Source organism: Pseudochaenichthys georgianus, chromosome 1 (genome assembly GCF_902827115.2).
Source record: "Pseudochaenichthys georgianus chromosome 1, fPseGeo1.2, whole genome shotgun sequence".
Taxonomy (NCBI): domain Eukaryota; kingdom Metazoa; phylum Chordata; class Actinopteri; order Perciformes; family Channichthyidae; genus Pseudochaenichthys; species Pseudochaenichthys georgianus.
This window is the reverse complement of record NC_047503.1, coordinates 14,779,126-14,793,780: the sequence shown is the minus strand read 5'-3', so window position 1 is coordinate 14,793,780 and position 14,655 is coordinate 14,779,126. Positions and strand designations below refer to the sequence as shown.

General features: G+C 38.4%; 3 protein-coding genes across 3 annotated transcripts; 2 read left to right on the top strand and 1 right to left on the bottom strand.

Moving 5' to 3' along the window:
* The first annotated feature begins 894 nt into the window (after positions 1–894).
* gcdha (glutaryl-CoA dehydrogenase a) lies at positions 895–8,896 on the top strand. Its single transcript, XM_071204340.1, has 12 exons — positions 895–1,063; positions 1,497–1,606; positions 1,827–1,859; positions 1,977–2,117; positions 2,263–2,325; positions 2,825–2,995; positions 3,088–3,217; positions 3,522–3,738; positions 3,840–3,943; positions 4,583–4,708; positions 4,822–4,983; positions 8,709–8,896. The coding sequence occupies exons 2-12, from the start codon at positions 1,504–1,506 to the stop codon at positions 8,725–8,727; spliced, it is 1,269 nt and encodes a 422-aa protein (XP_071060441.1). The 5' UTR covers positions 895–1,063; positions 1,497–1,503; the 3' UTR covers positions 8,728–8,896.
* Positions 6,099–8,216, bottom strand: syce2 (synaptonemal complex central element protein 2). Its single transcript, XM_034085991.2, has 5 exons — positions 8,016–8,216; positions 7,420–7,518; positions 7,120–7,199; positions 6,902–7,016; positions 6,099–6,659 (listed from the first exon to the last, which is right to left on the bottom strand). The coding sequence occupies exons 2-5, from the start codon at positions 7,492–7,494 to the stop codon at positions 6,459–6,461; spliced, it is 471 nt and encodes a 156-aa protein (XP_033941882.1). The 5' UTR covers positions 7,495–7,518; positions 8,016–8,216; the 3' UTR covers positions 6,099–6,458.
* A 166-nt stretch (positions 8,897–9,062) lies between the features above and the next one.
* LOC139434481 (uncharacterized) lies at positions 9,063–10,989 on the top strand. The gene is made up of 2 exons (XM_071204339.1): positions 9,063–9,357; positions 10,023–10,989. Exons 1-2 carry the CDS (start codon positions 9,144–9,146, stop codon positions 10,307–10,309), a joined length of 501 nt encoding a protein of 166 aa, XP_071060440.1. The 5' UTR covers positions 9,063–9,143; the 3' UTR covers positions 10,310–10,989.
* Positions 10,990–14,655: the final 3,666 nt, after the last annotated feature.

Genomic DNA, 14,655 nt, shown 5'->3' with positions numbered 1-14,655 from the left:
TTACAATTATTCAACAATATTTGACTTCTCCTCCTGCTTCTATAAAATGTTGTTGTTGGTATGCCAGCCATTTTGGATGAAAATAAAGAGAATCTTCCCAGCATGCAATTTTAACCAATGACATATCACTGGAAAGACCAGGATGTCCTCTGTACAGTACATCAGGGATTGACAGAGTAGCTCAAAAGAGTCAAAGGAGATGCATGTTAACAAAATGTCCACTACAGTGGACATTTTCAATGGGCTGGGTCCCCTTTTGGATTTTAAATGTCATACTACATTTCTGCATATAATTCACGTGTGTATACATTACAAATATGGAAAAAGGTATTAATGAAGTGTTTATTGTATGCCATGTCTGCCTGTGAACACCTAGTCCAAATTTGGTGACATTTTTATTATTATTAGATACATGCTAATGTTCTATATTATGAATATGTAAGCAATGGCCAAACATGGTTTTGCTTTGTTCTGCATCGCAAGGGGTATCCCAACTTTTAGGGGCCTCCTTGGCTCTACAATACCACCTATAAAAAAAGATTTTCCTTACAGAAAATCCAACTATTACATCATAATGTGTGATTATGCTCTTTTTGCATTGACCTGTTGTCAGCTGCAGAGTCATTTACTGATGTTTGGGACAGGCCCTCTGTACATTGCTTCTTATTTTACCAGCCAATGGAATGGAGGCGGCCACACATCCCGGCCACACAGCACTGCATATACGCCATTTTGAGTGTGGCAACACGCCTCCTGGACCTTTAAACCGTTCGCTAAGCACGGTACAGGAAGCAGCATGAAACACTCACAACAGATAAACATCTCCAATGTATTTAATGTCATTATTTCCCCACTGCTATTGGCTGGTTGAGCAACTTCCACGCGTTGGTCGTGCATTGCCTCCAGTGTTTCCTGCCTCACCTGTCATGGAGGACAGCAGCTCCCATGCGTCATATTACGTATCGCTGTGACGTTGCTACCGGCGAGATGTTACTTAAGCAACTTTTATAACTCACCGCTGAGAAGTCATAGGATCTCGAGAAAACTCACCGTGAGAATTAAGGTACAGTTTAGACAAATCTTTCTTACAAAAAAGTCACAGAATTGTTATTATTATTATTGCATGTAGCCTACGTTGCTCACAAAGTAACAGCATGCTAGTTTGTTCTGATTAACATTGTAAACAGACTAAAGTTGGATTTTCTTTTAACTTTTGTAACCGTATTGTAACCAAGGGTCTATTCTATACTCAACCATCTATTTTAAGTGATATTAATGCAATAATATTAATTAATACTCAAACAGAAAGTGTGTTTATGAACCAATTAAACTCACTATAGGCTACTCTTCAGAGCTAATTAAGGACATTATATTATATTATGTTCTGACAATCTGGGTTTCTCTCACCTGGGAACTCAACCTACTTGAAATGTGCTTTCATTTTGAAATGTATTACCATTTTAATAAATATTTCATCTTGTTTCCACTTTATTCAGAAAACAAATGGCTCTCAGAGGTGCTGTCACCCGTCTGCTCTGCAACAGCCAGAAATGTGCTGCTGTTGCTGCTTCCAGAGCCCAGGGCACAGCTGCAACAGCAATCAAAGGTACAATTATTATCATAGTTATTTTAATATATGTATATTATATTTATATATATATATATATATATATATATAAGTTTAGAGTGATTGTTTTGAGAGACATATCAAACTTCTTCACCTTTGTCCAAAATGAAAAGAAACTCACAGGAAGGGAAAACAGATAAACAGTACGTTTTTTAAATGTCTCTAAGGTAAGCACATTTTAATTTTTCTTCCTTTTTAGATGTTGAAGAAATCAAAAAACCGGCGAAAGCACGTGAGTGAAGTTCTTTTTTAAAAGTCCATCCTGAACTGTCCAGATTACTTCACACAACCTGTTGTCACATGACACAGTGACATAACCAGTGTGTTTATGTGTATGACCGACCCTCAGCCAAGGTGGCGTTTGACTGGCGGGACGCTCTGAATATTGAGAGTCAGCTTACAGAGGAGGAGATCATGATCCGAGACACCTTCCGTGATTACTGCCAGGAAAAGCTCATGCCCCGCATCGTCATGGCCAACAGACATGAACGTAAGAAAAGCATACAGAGGAATTATGTTTTGTTTTTTTACTCACTTTTCGAGTTGCAACTGTTAGAATATCTAAGTTGTGCAAAAAGTGTTTGGTTTCTGATTAATATTTGACTGTCAGTTTTTATTTTCCCAACATGCTACAGATTTTCACCGTGAAATTGTCTCAGAGATGGGAGAGTTGGGCGTCTTAGGCCCAACTATTAAAGGTAAAATGAAACAAAGCCTCACCTTCACAATTTCGTACTATGGAATAAAAAAATTACTGAAACAAATGTTTAAACAACAATATCTTCCAAACATGTTTAAACTTGTAAAATATGCACCTACATTGTTATAAAACTCAACACCAATAATAGTTTTGCCCTCAGAAATGTTAAGTGTGCAAGTATACAACATTTATAATATAACTATTATTATACATTATATTGTGTCATGTTACTTGACACTGATTTCATGTATTCAAGCACAACATAAATGAATAATGTAAGATGTTATTACACCATCAATCAGTACATTTCATTACAATATTGGGTTTTATTATTTTTCGATTAGGTCAGGTGCAATTTTTACAAAATCTTTAGGTCTTTTTAAAATTAAAGGAAATTATTTCACCATTGTGTGCTTCAAGGTCTTTACATTTGTTTTCTATATGTTTGTATAAGAATTACTCATAGCTCATTACTTGGTGTTTTATTCACCCTGCAGGGTACGGCTGTGCAGGAACGAGTTATGTGGCGTACGGCTTGATAGCCAGAGAGGTGGAGAGAGTGGACAGCGCGTATCGATCGGTCATGAGTGTCCAGTCTTCCCTGGTCATGCACCCGATCTATGCTTATGGCACGGACGCCCAGAAGGAGAAGTACCTGCCCCGACTCGGTGAGAAACAAATGTTCTGCATTTGGTATGCTTGAATAAAAGGCAAAAGGAGGTACTTACGATCGTGCCTTATGTTTTTATTTTCCTCGCAGCTCGTGGAGAAATCCTTGGATGCTTTGGCTTGACAGAGCCCAACCACGGCAGTGATCCCAGCAGCATGGAGACCAAGGCCAAATACAACCCCTCCAGTGGTACCTTCAGCGTCAGCGGAGCCAAGACCTGGTGGGTAGTCACATTCAAGGAGCGTTGGCTTTCTTGAGTGCTATCTCAAAGCAGAATGGCAGAAATTGAAGATACAGAGTTGTTTAGAGACCAACAATGTGAAAATAACTTATACTATATGCTAGTATGTATGAAATCTTAACAAATGCTGTAAATCACACTCGTGGGTTAGCTTGTTATTTGAGGTCCAAAACGTTCAATTAAACTTTGGTCCATTCCAAGCGTCAAGCCCTTTGTGAAATACTTACATATACAGTCATGCAGTTCATGTTTTTCTCGTTCTTCACTCTTCTCTATCTGCTAGGATTACAAACTCCCCCGAGGCAGACATCGCAGTTGTGTGGGCCAAGTGTGAAGATGACAAGATTCGTGGTTTCATTCTGGAGCGTGGAATGAAGGGTTTTGCCACCCCCAAGATTGAAGGAAAGTTCTCGCTGAGGGCGTCTGCAACCGGCATGATCCTGATGGATGAGGTGGAGGTTCCCCAGGAGAACCTGCTGCCAAATGTCTCCGGTCTGGCTGTAAGTGGCTGCTCTCTTAGTCCAAGTTATTTTACATCTTTGAGATCAAGTGCTGTGTCTTAAAATCTAACATTTCTTTGGTTATTGACCTTTGTGATCAGGGTCCCTTTGGCTGTCTGAACAACGCTCGGTACGGTATTGCATGGGGAGCTCTGGGAGCTGCTGAATTCTGCTTCCACGCTGCCCGACAGTACACTCTGGACAGGTACATGACCTTCTGTTAACAGCTTTTGTGTTCAGTTAAGGTAAAGGGATAGTTTGGATTGTTTATAGTCTGGTTGTATGAGGTCCTTATCCATAGTTGGTGTATTACCAGTCCTGCTTTATAGGGGGCAGCCGGAAAACTTGATTTAGCCACCTTCAAAAATAAATATCAGTTGATTTGTGTATGCCCGTATTTGAAATATCTTCACCATTATGTGTAATCGGTTGCCATTATTGAATACAAACATTAAGAGTTTTAAAGTTACACAACACAAACAAAGTAAACCAAACGAAAGGGCTGTCTGATGGCAAGGCAGTGAAAATGTTACAAATAAAGTTGACAACTGATACTATTTCAAGCAAGGTTTTTTACGAGGCTAACATATGTTTTGCTGCTGCCCCTGTCCAGAGCAGTACATTGTACTCCCGACTTTAGATAAGAACCTCATTCTGCAACACTACAAATAATCACAACTATCCCTTTAAAGCCGAACGACCTAACAGACATAACAAAGTCCAACCTCAGGGAAAAAGTTTAAACATTACCATACTGTGTTTGAATCCAGTTCTCCTTCTGTTATGCCAGCCTCATCTTTTTTGGTAATGGATTGGTTTTCATATCTTTCTTTCCTCCAATCAGAATCCAGTTCGGGGTGCCACTGGCCAGGAACCAGCTGATGCAGAAGAAAATGGCTGACATGCTGACAGAGATCACCATTGGGCTGCAGTCATGTCTGACCCTGGGAAAACTTATTGATGACAAGAAGTGAGTCTTCTCTTACTATCATTACATTGTTAGTGTCTTTTCTAGCTATGTCAGCGGTTGATGCTGTCTTCTAGAAAAAAAAAGTTTGTTTTAATGTGTTCTTATCCTAATAGAGCGGCACCAGATATGATCTCCATGCTGAAGAGGAATAGCTGTGGCAAGGCTTTGGATATTGCCAGACAAGCCAGAGACATGCTTGGAGGAAACGGCATCTCAGATGAGTACCACATAATCCGTCACGTCATGAACCTGGAAGGCAGTCAACACATACGAGGGTAAGCAGGCACCCACCACAGAAGAACATCTAGTATGCATTTTTTAAATACAGATCATAAGTCATTATTGTAGTGAAAAAGATGTAATGAAACGTAAGCTGCAATTATTTTACCTCAACCACCAGAGGTCAGAGCAGAAGCAGTGCAGAGATTATGAGAGGTTGCATTAAGAAATGCACTTTTTAGAACACTGTCCAATAATAAATCAGTTTATACATAGCAACTTTAAATAACAAATAGAAATCAAACGATCCTGTTGTAATTTGGCAGAACTATTATTCAAACAATGTGTATTTCTCTTATCTAAAGAGGACTGAGGAAGTTTGGAGACTACTACTCACAAGAGAAGTATTTCCTCATCTATTGTGAAACCACTTGTTGATAAAGGTTTCTCATTGTTCTTTCTTTTATAGGAAACGCATGACATTCATGCCTTGATCCTAGGCAGAGCCATCACTGGACTGCAGTCGTTTTCTGTTGAAAGTAAAAATGTTGTGAAATGGAATGATCTGGATTTGTGATCCTGTTTCTCATTTGGTAAACCCATGAGTAAAACATGAAGTGCACTTAATCAGGCTTACATTTTAGCTAAATCCTAAATACCTCATTATATTTATTGTTTAAAAATAGTGATAGGATCTGTCCATCACTGCCTCTGTTTGGTTAATCTTTGGTGAATATGTTAGGTCAAACTAACTAAGCATTTGGTCCAAACTGTGAGGACAAGTGTACAGTTAATATGTCTGAAATATATTTTAGGCAGTGATTAATCCTGGTGCATGTTAAGTTGCGGGAATATGAGTTTTTGTGACAATTAAATATGTAAATAAATGCCTTTTAAATTAATGGTAAGATTTGACTGTAGCTGTGATTCAGAATGTAAAAATATCTTAATAGACCTCTGGTCAATTGATAATTGTATTCTGCTGTCATTTTACATTATCATGTTAGTAACTGTATGACTAAAGATCACACTATCTTAGCTGACTTATTTAAGATATGGTGCAAACTGTCAACATCTAAGAACACAAATATTGTGGTTTATTCCACTTGTAAGCTATACTTTTTTAATTGACTCAATTCTGAAATTGAACATACATAAACATGGGTTCAGCTTTTGTTTTAGTCTTCTTTTAATGCAATCATTAGCACACATAAAAAGCAATACAATGTTTACCTGGGCATGTTTGATTAAGAAGCCATGTATGAACTGCACACCAGAAATAGGTAGACATTCACATAAGATGTTTGTGGTACTGAAAATGTAAATAATTGCAATTAATAATAATGTTCTATAAGCAAAGACACAATGTACCGTGTATTCATAACAAAATAGGAAGAAAAAGGACTCATCTTTTTTTTCCCAGCATTTGCAAGGCAACTTTTCAGAATACTCAACATAGTAAACCAAAGAGCACATGAACAAACTCAGAACAATTTAACAAATAATGCGGACATCGGAAAATTACTAGTTTTTAGGGTTCTGATGTCTTGCTAATAGCCAAGGCCCCTCTGAGACCTGCCAGTGCATGACTGGCCTCCAGGAGCTCGCTGTTGAGCTTAGTGCAGCTCTCCAGCACCTCCGACAACTCCAGCAACTTCAGCTGCATCTCATTGCTGTTCTCTTCATACACCGTGAACAAGTGCTCCTTCATCTGCTGACACATCTCTGTCACCTAGGGGATTAAATGTAAGGGATCAAATAAAATAGAACAGCTGTGGGCAGAGTAAAGGCACTCATTCATAATTTGCCCTTTACATTCAAGTAGACCAAAACAGTAGATAGAAAAAAGCTCACTTATAAATATAATTTTACGAATGACAGATTCAAGGTGTATTCAGGGCCAAAGTGAAGTTCACAAACGAGTATTTTTTTAAGTATGTATAAAGATGTAGACTAAAATATGATAAAAAATACCTTTGCGACTAACTTGTCCTGGAAGCTGTCCATCACTTTCTGGTCACTAGTGCGGCTGTTGTTAATCTTTTCCACCAGCTCCTGAACTCTCCTGCTGATGTCAGTTACTTTCGAGCTAAGAAATATATTGACAATAAAGAATTCATCATCCTAGAGCAAGTGGACCAAACTGCTACACAAAATATCACTTGAAGTTGATGCAATGGACTGTACTAAACCTGGTATTCTGCTCTTGAATATCAGTCATGCTCAGGCTTGAGGACTTTCCTCTTGGTGACTCGTTGTCTGTGTCTTCTGTCTGTATCACCCAGGACAATGAACAAATTACAATTAGTGTATGTATTATTACAAGGTGGCTTGCTTACAGTAAACATTTACTGATCACCTAACAGTCCACATCAAATCGTTTTTAAATATATTGACGAACATTTTTAACTTATGGAAAACTTAAGCAGTTGGGACTATTTAAAAACACTTTGTGACTCCTGGGTCTTTAGATAAATGTGATAATCGGTTACCATTTGGGAATCTTCTTGTCCGCTTTTGGGAGTGGACTGTGAGGTGGATGGTAGGTCGTCAAAGTAAAAATCCATGTTGGTTTGTTTGACTCTGCAAATCTAAAATAAACAAAACAAAACACACCTGCTAAACATACACAAATAGTGTTGGTAACAACAATAACCTAGTGTTCTGTGCAATGTAACGTTAGTAAAAGAGGATGGCTCAAGTCTAATGAACTACAGCTAACGTTAGCTAACTACCTCCTTTAGCTTAAGCATCCCCCTCTAGGCTGTTAAGTGTAACATTACCTTTACGAATACAAACCACATTATGAATATAGTTATATTAATATGATATTACAAACTTTGCTTATAATATACTTGTCAGAAGACCAGTGCTGTTTGTGTGACGTATAAGTTTAACTAACTATCTTCACTTTTAGCTGCCACAGCTACATTCTAATGTAGCCTATGTCCTGCTAAAGTAACGTTTATCCCCTGGATTCGTTTTTATGTTTATGTTGTCAAATACACATTGAAACTAAAAATAATAAGATAAAAATATATATAATACATTATAAAGCTACAGTTTTGAAATGAGGAGATGGTCTCACCTTGTTAGCAGAGGTAGAAAGTAGCAACAGCACACACTGAAAACCCCGTTATGTTCTTTAGAGAGAGTTGTATTGTAAATAATATTAGGAGGTTAGGATTAGGTATGAAGGTATAGGTGATCAGTGCCAAAGAAAATGGAACAAGTAGGCTATACCTAAACATTGTCAGTCAGATACTTTGCACCATAGACTGTAGCTTCCACCCAGTCCACCAATTTAACACTCCTTCAGTTAAATATGGACAGAAAACACGAGATTTATCATGAATCAGAGAGACCGTTGATAGATTATCAGAAGTTCTATAAAAAAGAGAATTCCGGAATGGGGCATGATTGAATTTAAACCTTTCCAGTCAGAAGTCAGAAGGATGTATTTATACCTTAAATAATTGAAAATGTCTTAGAAAGGATTTATTATTTACTTTTTATTTTCTGTGTGTGTGGTGTGTGTGGTGTGTGTTGTGTGTGTGTGTGTGTGTGTGTGTGTGGTGTGTGTGGTGTGTGTGTGGTGTGTGTGTGTGTGTGTGTGTGTGTGTGTGTGTGTGTGTGTGTGTGTGTGTACTCAATCAGATTGTCGTGGATTTGGTAATCTGTGTGAGGGATGGGGATGGGAATGAGAGACTGATTGATTCGACTGATTGGAAGTGTAATCCCTGCTTCCCTCTCTCTCTCATCCCTGTGTCACCGCCCACAGTGTGGATTATTTCAGTTGAGAGGAGGACACGGGCACACAGCACAGAGGCACACACCCTGCCAACAATGTCCTGATGTCTGGTGTGGTAGGGACAAACTGATGGAAACAAACATGATATTACTCATATAAAATCCTCTGGATGTTGTGAAATGACAAGCAAAAATCCATATGTGGCTAATATGGAATCTGCAAAACGTTGACAGTGGGTAAATGTATTCACTGGTCTATTTCTATTCTTTGTTATTATATGTTGCCTTATATTTTAATCAAATATATTTATTTTATTTTTAAGTAGTAGTGTTTGACTCTGCCTCTGCATTTTAGGGAGTGACACGTACCTGGGCAAGTGGATGAGTCAAATTGGGAACCTTTCCGCTTTGCACGTGATGAATAAACTACTTTTGTAGGAGAACTGGTATCTTATACTGTGGAAATATGGCCAACTTAAACCACACAGAAGAAGGACTTTCATTTCAGTATTTGGTTCAAAACACGAAGCCTCTATACACTGAGTACAAGCCTCCTTCCAGGGACGTCATCCACCTACCGAAGTCTGTCCTCTACCTCCTGGTCGCCGCACTGGTCATAGTTGCTGTGGCTTACGCCATCGTTGGTCACCTCATCAAGGACCTCATGCTGGATATAACAGGTACTCATTTCTATAAGTGGAGCTGACTCGTTTTAAACTAACATTAGTTGGATAAAAGAACTCTTGTTGATCTAATTAACAGTAAGTTATCTTGTGCTGTTTGTCCTGATACATTTATACGGCTTACAATCTATCAAACTGTATAAATAAATTCATGCTTAATGAAGCCAGTGATGGCAAAACTAAACCGTTTTTATTTGCTTTTTGAACTTTGAGTTGCTCCACCATGTATTACAGCTTGAGTCTCAACTCGTCTGTTTTTCTAGTATAAAGACAGGATCAGAAAATGTCTAAGACATCTGTTCTCCTAACTTGGCTCAATTAGCTAGTATCAGGGATTACCTGAACATTCAATCCAAAACTCTCAGTTCAATTGTTAGTTGCACATATTTTTTCAAAGCTTGGGGTTATAAGTGTATATCTTTAAAGAAGAAATTCCACACATCATCCAGTAAAGGTTCCTGTCGTAGCAGCTATACGGTCTTTAAAACAAATATTTCTGTGATAATTTAAAGGCTAAAATTAGACCAAATTAACTTTTGTGTCTTGAGTACTTTGAGTACTTGCTCTGTGCTATCGTAACAAGACAGTGAGGACAGTTTTGTAACGATGTTAGAGGAGGTTATTATGTAATATTATTCTGAATCCTTTCTTTCTGTCCACAGATTGTTTGCTGGGCCCAGTCGAAGATGACATAAAAAAAGACGGAGAAGGGGAGGGGTTTAACAGACCTCTGCACCTACCACCTTCCCTTAACCACTCCCACCCGAATGCCTTCCACGTGTGGGACACGAATGACGTCATCATCCCCATGTCTGTCCCAAATGAGAGCCCGTTGTCCCCATCTCTAATGGCCGTGATCCCTTACAAGCCTTCTTTTTTCCCAAACTCCTTCAGCAATGTCAACAGCCCGCCGTGCAATCACCAAATCCCAAAGGAGAGTGATGCGTGAGGCAGCACGAAGGATCCAGAGACGGTTTTCAGACAATCTTTTGCTCCATGTTTCACCTCTGAAACACAAAGGAAATAAGTAACTGGGAAGTTCACATGAAAATCAATGATTGTCACAAATCCAATAACATCTTAGGCCGGCAGAGACTTGCAAACTATGCATTGAGACTTTTCCTGAATGGATTTATTTCTGTCGGACTAACTGATGAGTCTGTTTAAGACAAAAGACAAACAGAACAGTTTTTCAGGATCAGAGCCAGGGACAGACAGGGATGGCTTTCACTTTTCTCGTGGATGTGTGCCAAGTCAGTATCGTGACTATTAACCTTCTCCGAACAGACTCACGTCTTACACCTGTTTTTATGTTTGTAGAGTTTCTACTATCATTGACAAACTTCAGATGGAGTTAAGTTGTGACTGTATTCAAGATAAAACAATCCTCATTTATAATGAATTGATATTTGGCCATGAACAGGGGGTTTGTCTTTAGTGAAAGAGCCAAAATCACGTTTAAAAGTTGCGTTATATATTTGTGGAATATCCTGTCTACTGTATATACCTGAAGAGACATGATGAAGAGAGCACATTACAGGAGAGCCAAGTGAGCTGCTGTGTGTCAAATAAAGCTGAGTACTAAGATAAGATCACTTGTGCGTCAATCTTATTCTGACACTTAATATATTTCTGGCCCAGGAGGATCGGATACTCCCTAATAGGGTGTAGTTTATTCAGTTAGTGGAGGTGAGAGTGGTATTATGACTGTGTGAGGCCATTTAAGGATAGGCACAGTAAGCAGAAAATTCATTCAATATAAAAAGGAAGATTTTGAAATACAGTGATCATGTCTACTAATAATTTTGCATCATCTGGGTATTTGTAGTGAATGGGGTTGAAAAGTGTGACATGTATTAAACGATGGCCTTGATATGAAGTTATATGATTCAAAGAAGTCATATCTATTAAAATGCCACAGAAACACATACAATGGACATAAAGGCAATAACATGATATGATAAGACATGTTGGAAATAAAATGATCGGCTCACATGAAACATTTTTAAAGACACAATTTGGGTATCGATGTAAAATACGTTTTTGATTTTGCAGATCTCAGATCTTTAAGTACAGTCAGTTTAGGTCGTAACAGCAGAAGTTATGAAGCTATATCTTTTAGCTTGTTGGCATCCAAAAACAGACAGATGTTGGGGTTTATTTTAAGCATTTAATAGCACATGAAGCTGCAACATCACACACACGGTAAACATCAGCATTTTCAATAATTCCCTGTGTTTGTGCCCATAACTACCACCGTCACTGTCTTTCTCTGGACAAACATCAAAGTTAAAAAAAAAACAGAGTGCCCTTATTCAGTGAGGGATTGAGATTAGGCAGAGAAGATTAGATGAGCAGTTTAGCCTTTAATACAGCATCCTTTTATTACTTTTGAATTAGATAATCCTACAGCCGCAGCCTAATCTCAGTGGAACAACATTGTTTATTCTGCTTGTATGACAGGGGTGCAAGCATGCAGTGTAAAACTAGTGAAAGAGATACAATATTTGTTTGGATTTCTGCTTCTACTTATAGTTTTTATTAGTTTTTATTAAAGTTCTCAACACCTACATCTTTAATTTAGGATATCAACCACTAAATCGCAATTTTCTGAATATGGGTTTTTCAGTTCTGACTTGGGGGAAGTTTTTCTAATCCTATTCCGTCAGAGAAGAGATCTCAGTGCTCTAAAGTCGTCACTGACCCTGCAGAGTAGCTCTTCAAGGGCTGCCGGGGGTTAGGGCTTAAGGTGGAGCCGATAAAGAAAGAAGGTCAATCTGAGGAAGTGAGATGCCGGAAGGTTTCAGACCCTAACATCACAGTTCACACTGTTTTAATTTAATTTCTATAGGCTAGTGTAGTTTCTGGCCCTGGGTATTTCTGTTGCAGGGTTCAACACTGTGCTAGATGACCCCAGTTTTAATGTTCCACTGTCTATATCCGACCTACACTATAGAATAAATAATGAGCTTTCTGATCAACGAACATCTGATAACATAACATTAACACATAGACACATTTTGGATTAGCTGTTATCTGGAACATGTGAGCGCAGGATGAATGTGCTGCAGTCCTGGACATTGGGTGACAGTTGGGGAAACATACATATGTAGCTATTTAACAAATCAACACCTGTGACCAACAAGGACTCAAAATGTGTACAATTGTGAACAGAATTCAAGAAATGTAACATTGATTAACATAATATAAAGGGTAAACGAAAAACATGGAATTCAAATAATAACATTACATTATGAGCATGGCTTCCATTCGGTTACATGCTAATTAGCAGTTGTATTTAGCAGTCATCTCTATCCAGTATTCTTCTTTTGTGCATATGTATCCAAAATTGAGCATGTTTCTCTTTGTCATTGCAGTTTCACAAGTGCTAAAATGTGGTCATAGTTATTTGACCTTATACAAGCTTTTTAATTCTTAATTTCTTATGGCCAGCACTGGGTGCGTCCATTGTTTGCAAGAAGAAGTCAGATTGCATAGAAGAGTATAAGATAATTGCTTTTTACTTGATTTATTATCTTAGTAAACATGTTTCAATGAGTTCATGGTCTCAATTGCTAGTTTCCATTTGTCTGCGATATGGCATTGCTTCATACAATTAGCAATTAATATCAAAGTTAACATGTTTTACGGATGCAACATGCTAATCGGGCTAGCTAGCACGCTCTAGCATCAGCTGACAATTCCATATAGGTTTATAACAGGGAGGAGCAACCATTTTCACATTGTGACTGTCATTTGAGCTGTTTTTATTACAAACATAATTTGTTTTAGGGGCTTTAGTCATACATTTAAACTGTTTCTTGTTGCAAACCACACAGGGCACCTACTGAGGTCGCCTGTAGGTGAGAGATCAACGTTTGTTTGTATATATACTTACTGTAAATCAGTCTGTCTCACGTGCAATTAAGCTTTCTTTTGCTCTGCAGTCAGTATACGCAAGTCATGGTTTAGCGGTCATTACTTGTCCTTTATCCTAAGGTGACGGCTTACCCTCAGAGGATTTCTTTCTGGCATTGACTTAGTTCTCAGTTCCAGCTCTCAGTCTGATATGGCATGACACCAGCGGACTGCAGCTCATCTTGATTGGATCAGGACAACACACTTGAAGAGTCAGCAACGCTATATTCAGACTGTGGTCAAGACTAAATAAAGACAATGAGAACAATGATTACTGCATTTAACTACATTATGCAATAAGACATCTTGGCACATCCTCGTCTGTTTGGAGATGTTTAAAGCCATTAACCAGCATGGTCATTTACATTAACTGTTTGCATTTCTTTTTAACTATTAAGGGCAGTAAATCTAAACAACTCAACATTGGAACTGCGGTCAACCCTGCTGAAAAAACCAGCATGGACTTCAAGCTGGTCCAAGCTGGTCCAAGCTGGTCCATGCTGGTCCAAGCTGGTCCAAGCTGGTCCAAGCTGGTCCATGCTGGTCATTATGCTGGTGGACCAGCATGGACCAGCTTGGACCAGCTTGGACCAGCATGGACACCAGCATGAACCAGCAGGGACCAGCATGGACTGCTGGTCGTTATGCTGGTCTGCTGGCGCAAAAACCGTTATTCCAGCATGGACCACCATGAACTTCATGCTGGTCCATGCTATAACATGGTATGAAAAAAAAAAAATCTATTATTATTAAGATGGCATGAAATACAAAAACATACCAATATTTTAATATTTATATTATTATATTATAATATATATATTATATAATTATAATATATTATATAATTATATTATTATATTATATATATAATAATTTTCAATAATGTCCTGATTTTTTCTGGATGAGTAGATGGGGTGTCCTTCTATCACCCTGCAGTGAGATGAGTCTTGGATCAGGGAGAGATTTCGTTTTATTCTTATCTAAACACAGGGCTGATAGCTCATATATGGGATTTCAAAGGTCTTTTATTTTGAAACTATATATCAGAATGTCCTGATTTTTTCTGGGTGAGTAGATGGGGTGTCCTTCTATCACCCTGCATTGAGATGAGTCTTTGATCAGGGAGAGATTTCGTTTTATTCTTATCTAAACACGGGGCTGATAGCTCATATATGGGATTTCAAAGGTCTTTTATTTTGAAACTCCACATCAGAATGTCCTGATTTTTTCTGGCTGAGTAGATGGGGTGTCCTTCTATCACCCTGCAGTGAGATGAGTCTTGGATCAGGGAGAGATTTCGTTTTATTCTTATCTAAACACGGGGCTAATAGCTCATATATGGGATTTCAAAGGTCTTTTATTTTGAAACTCCACATC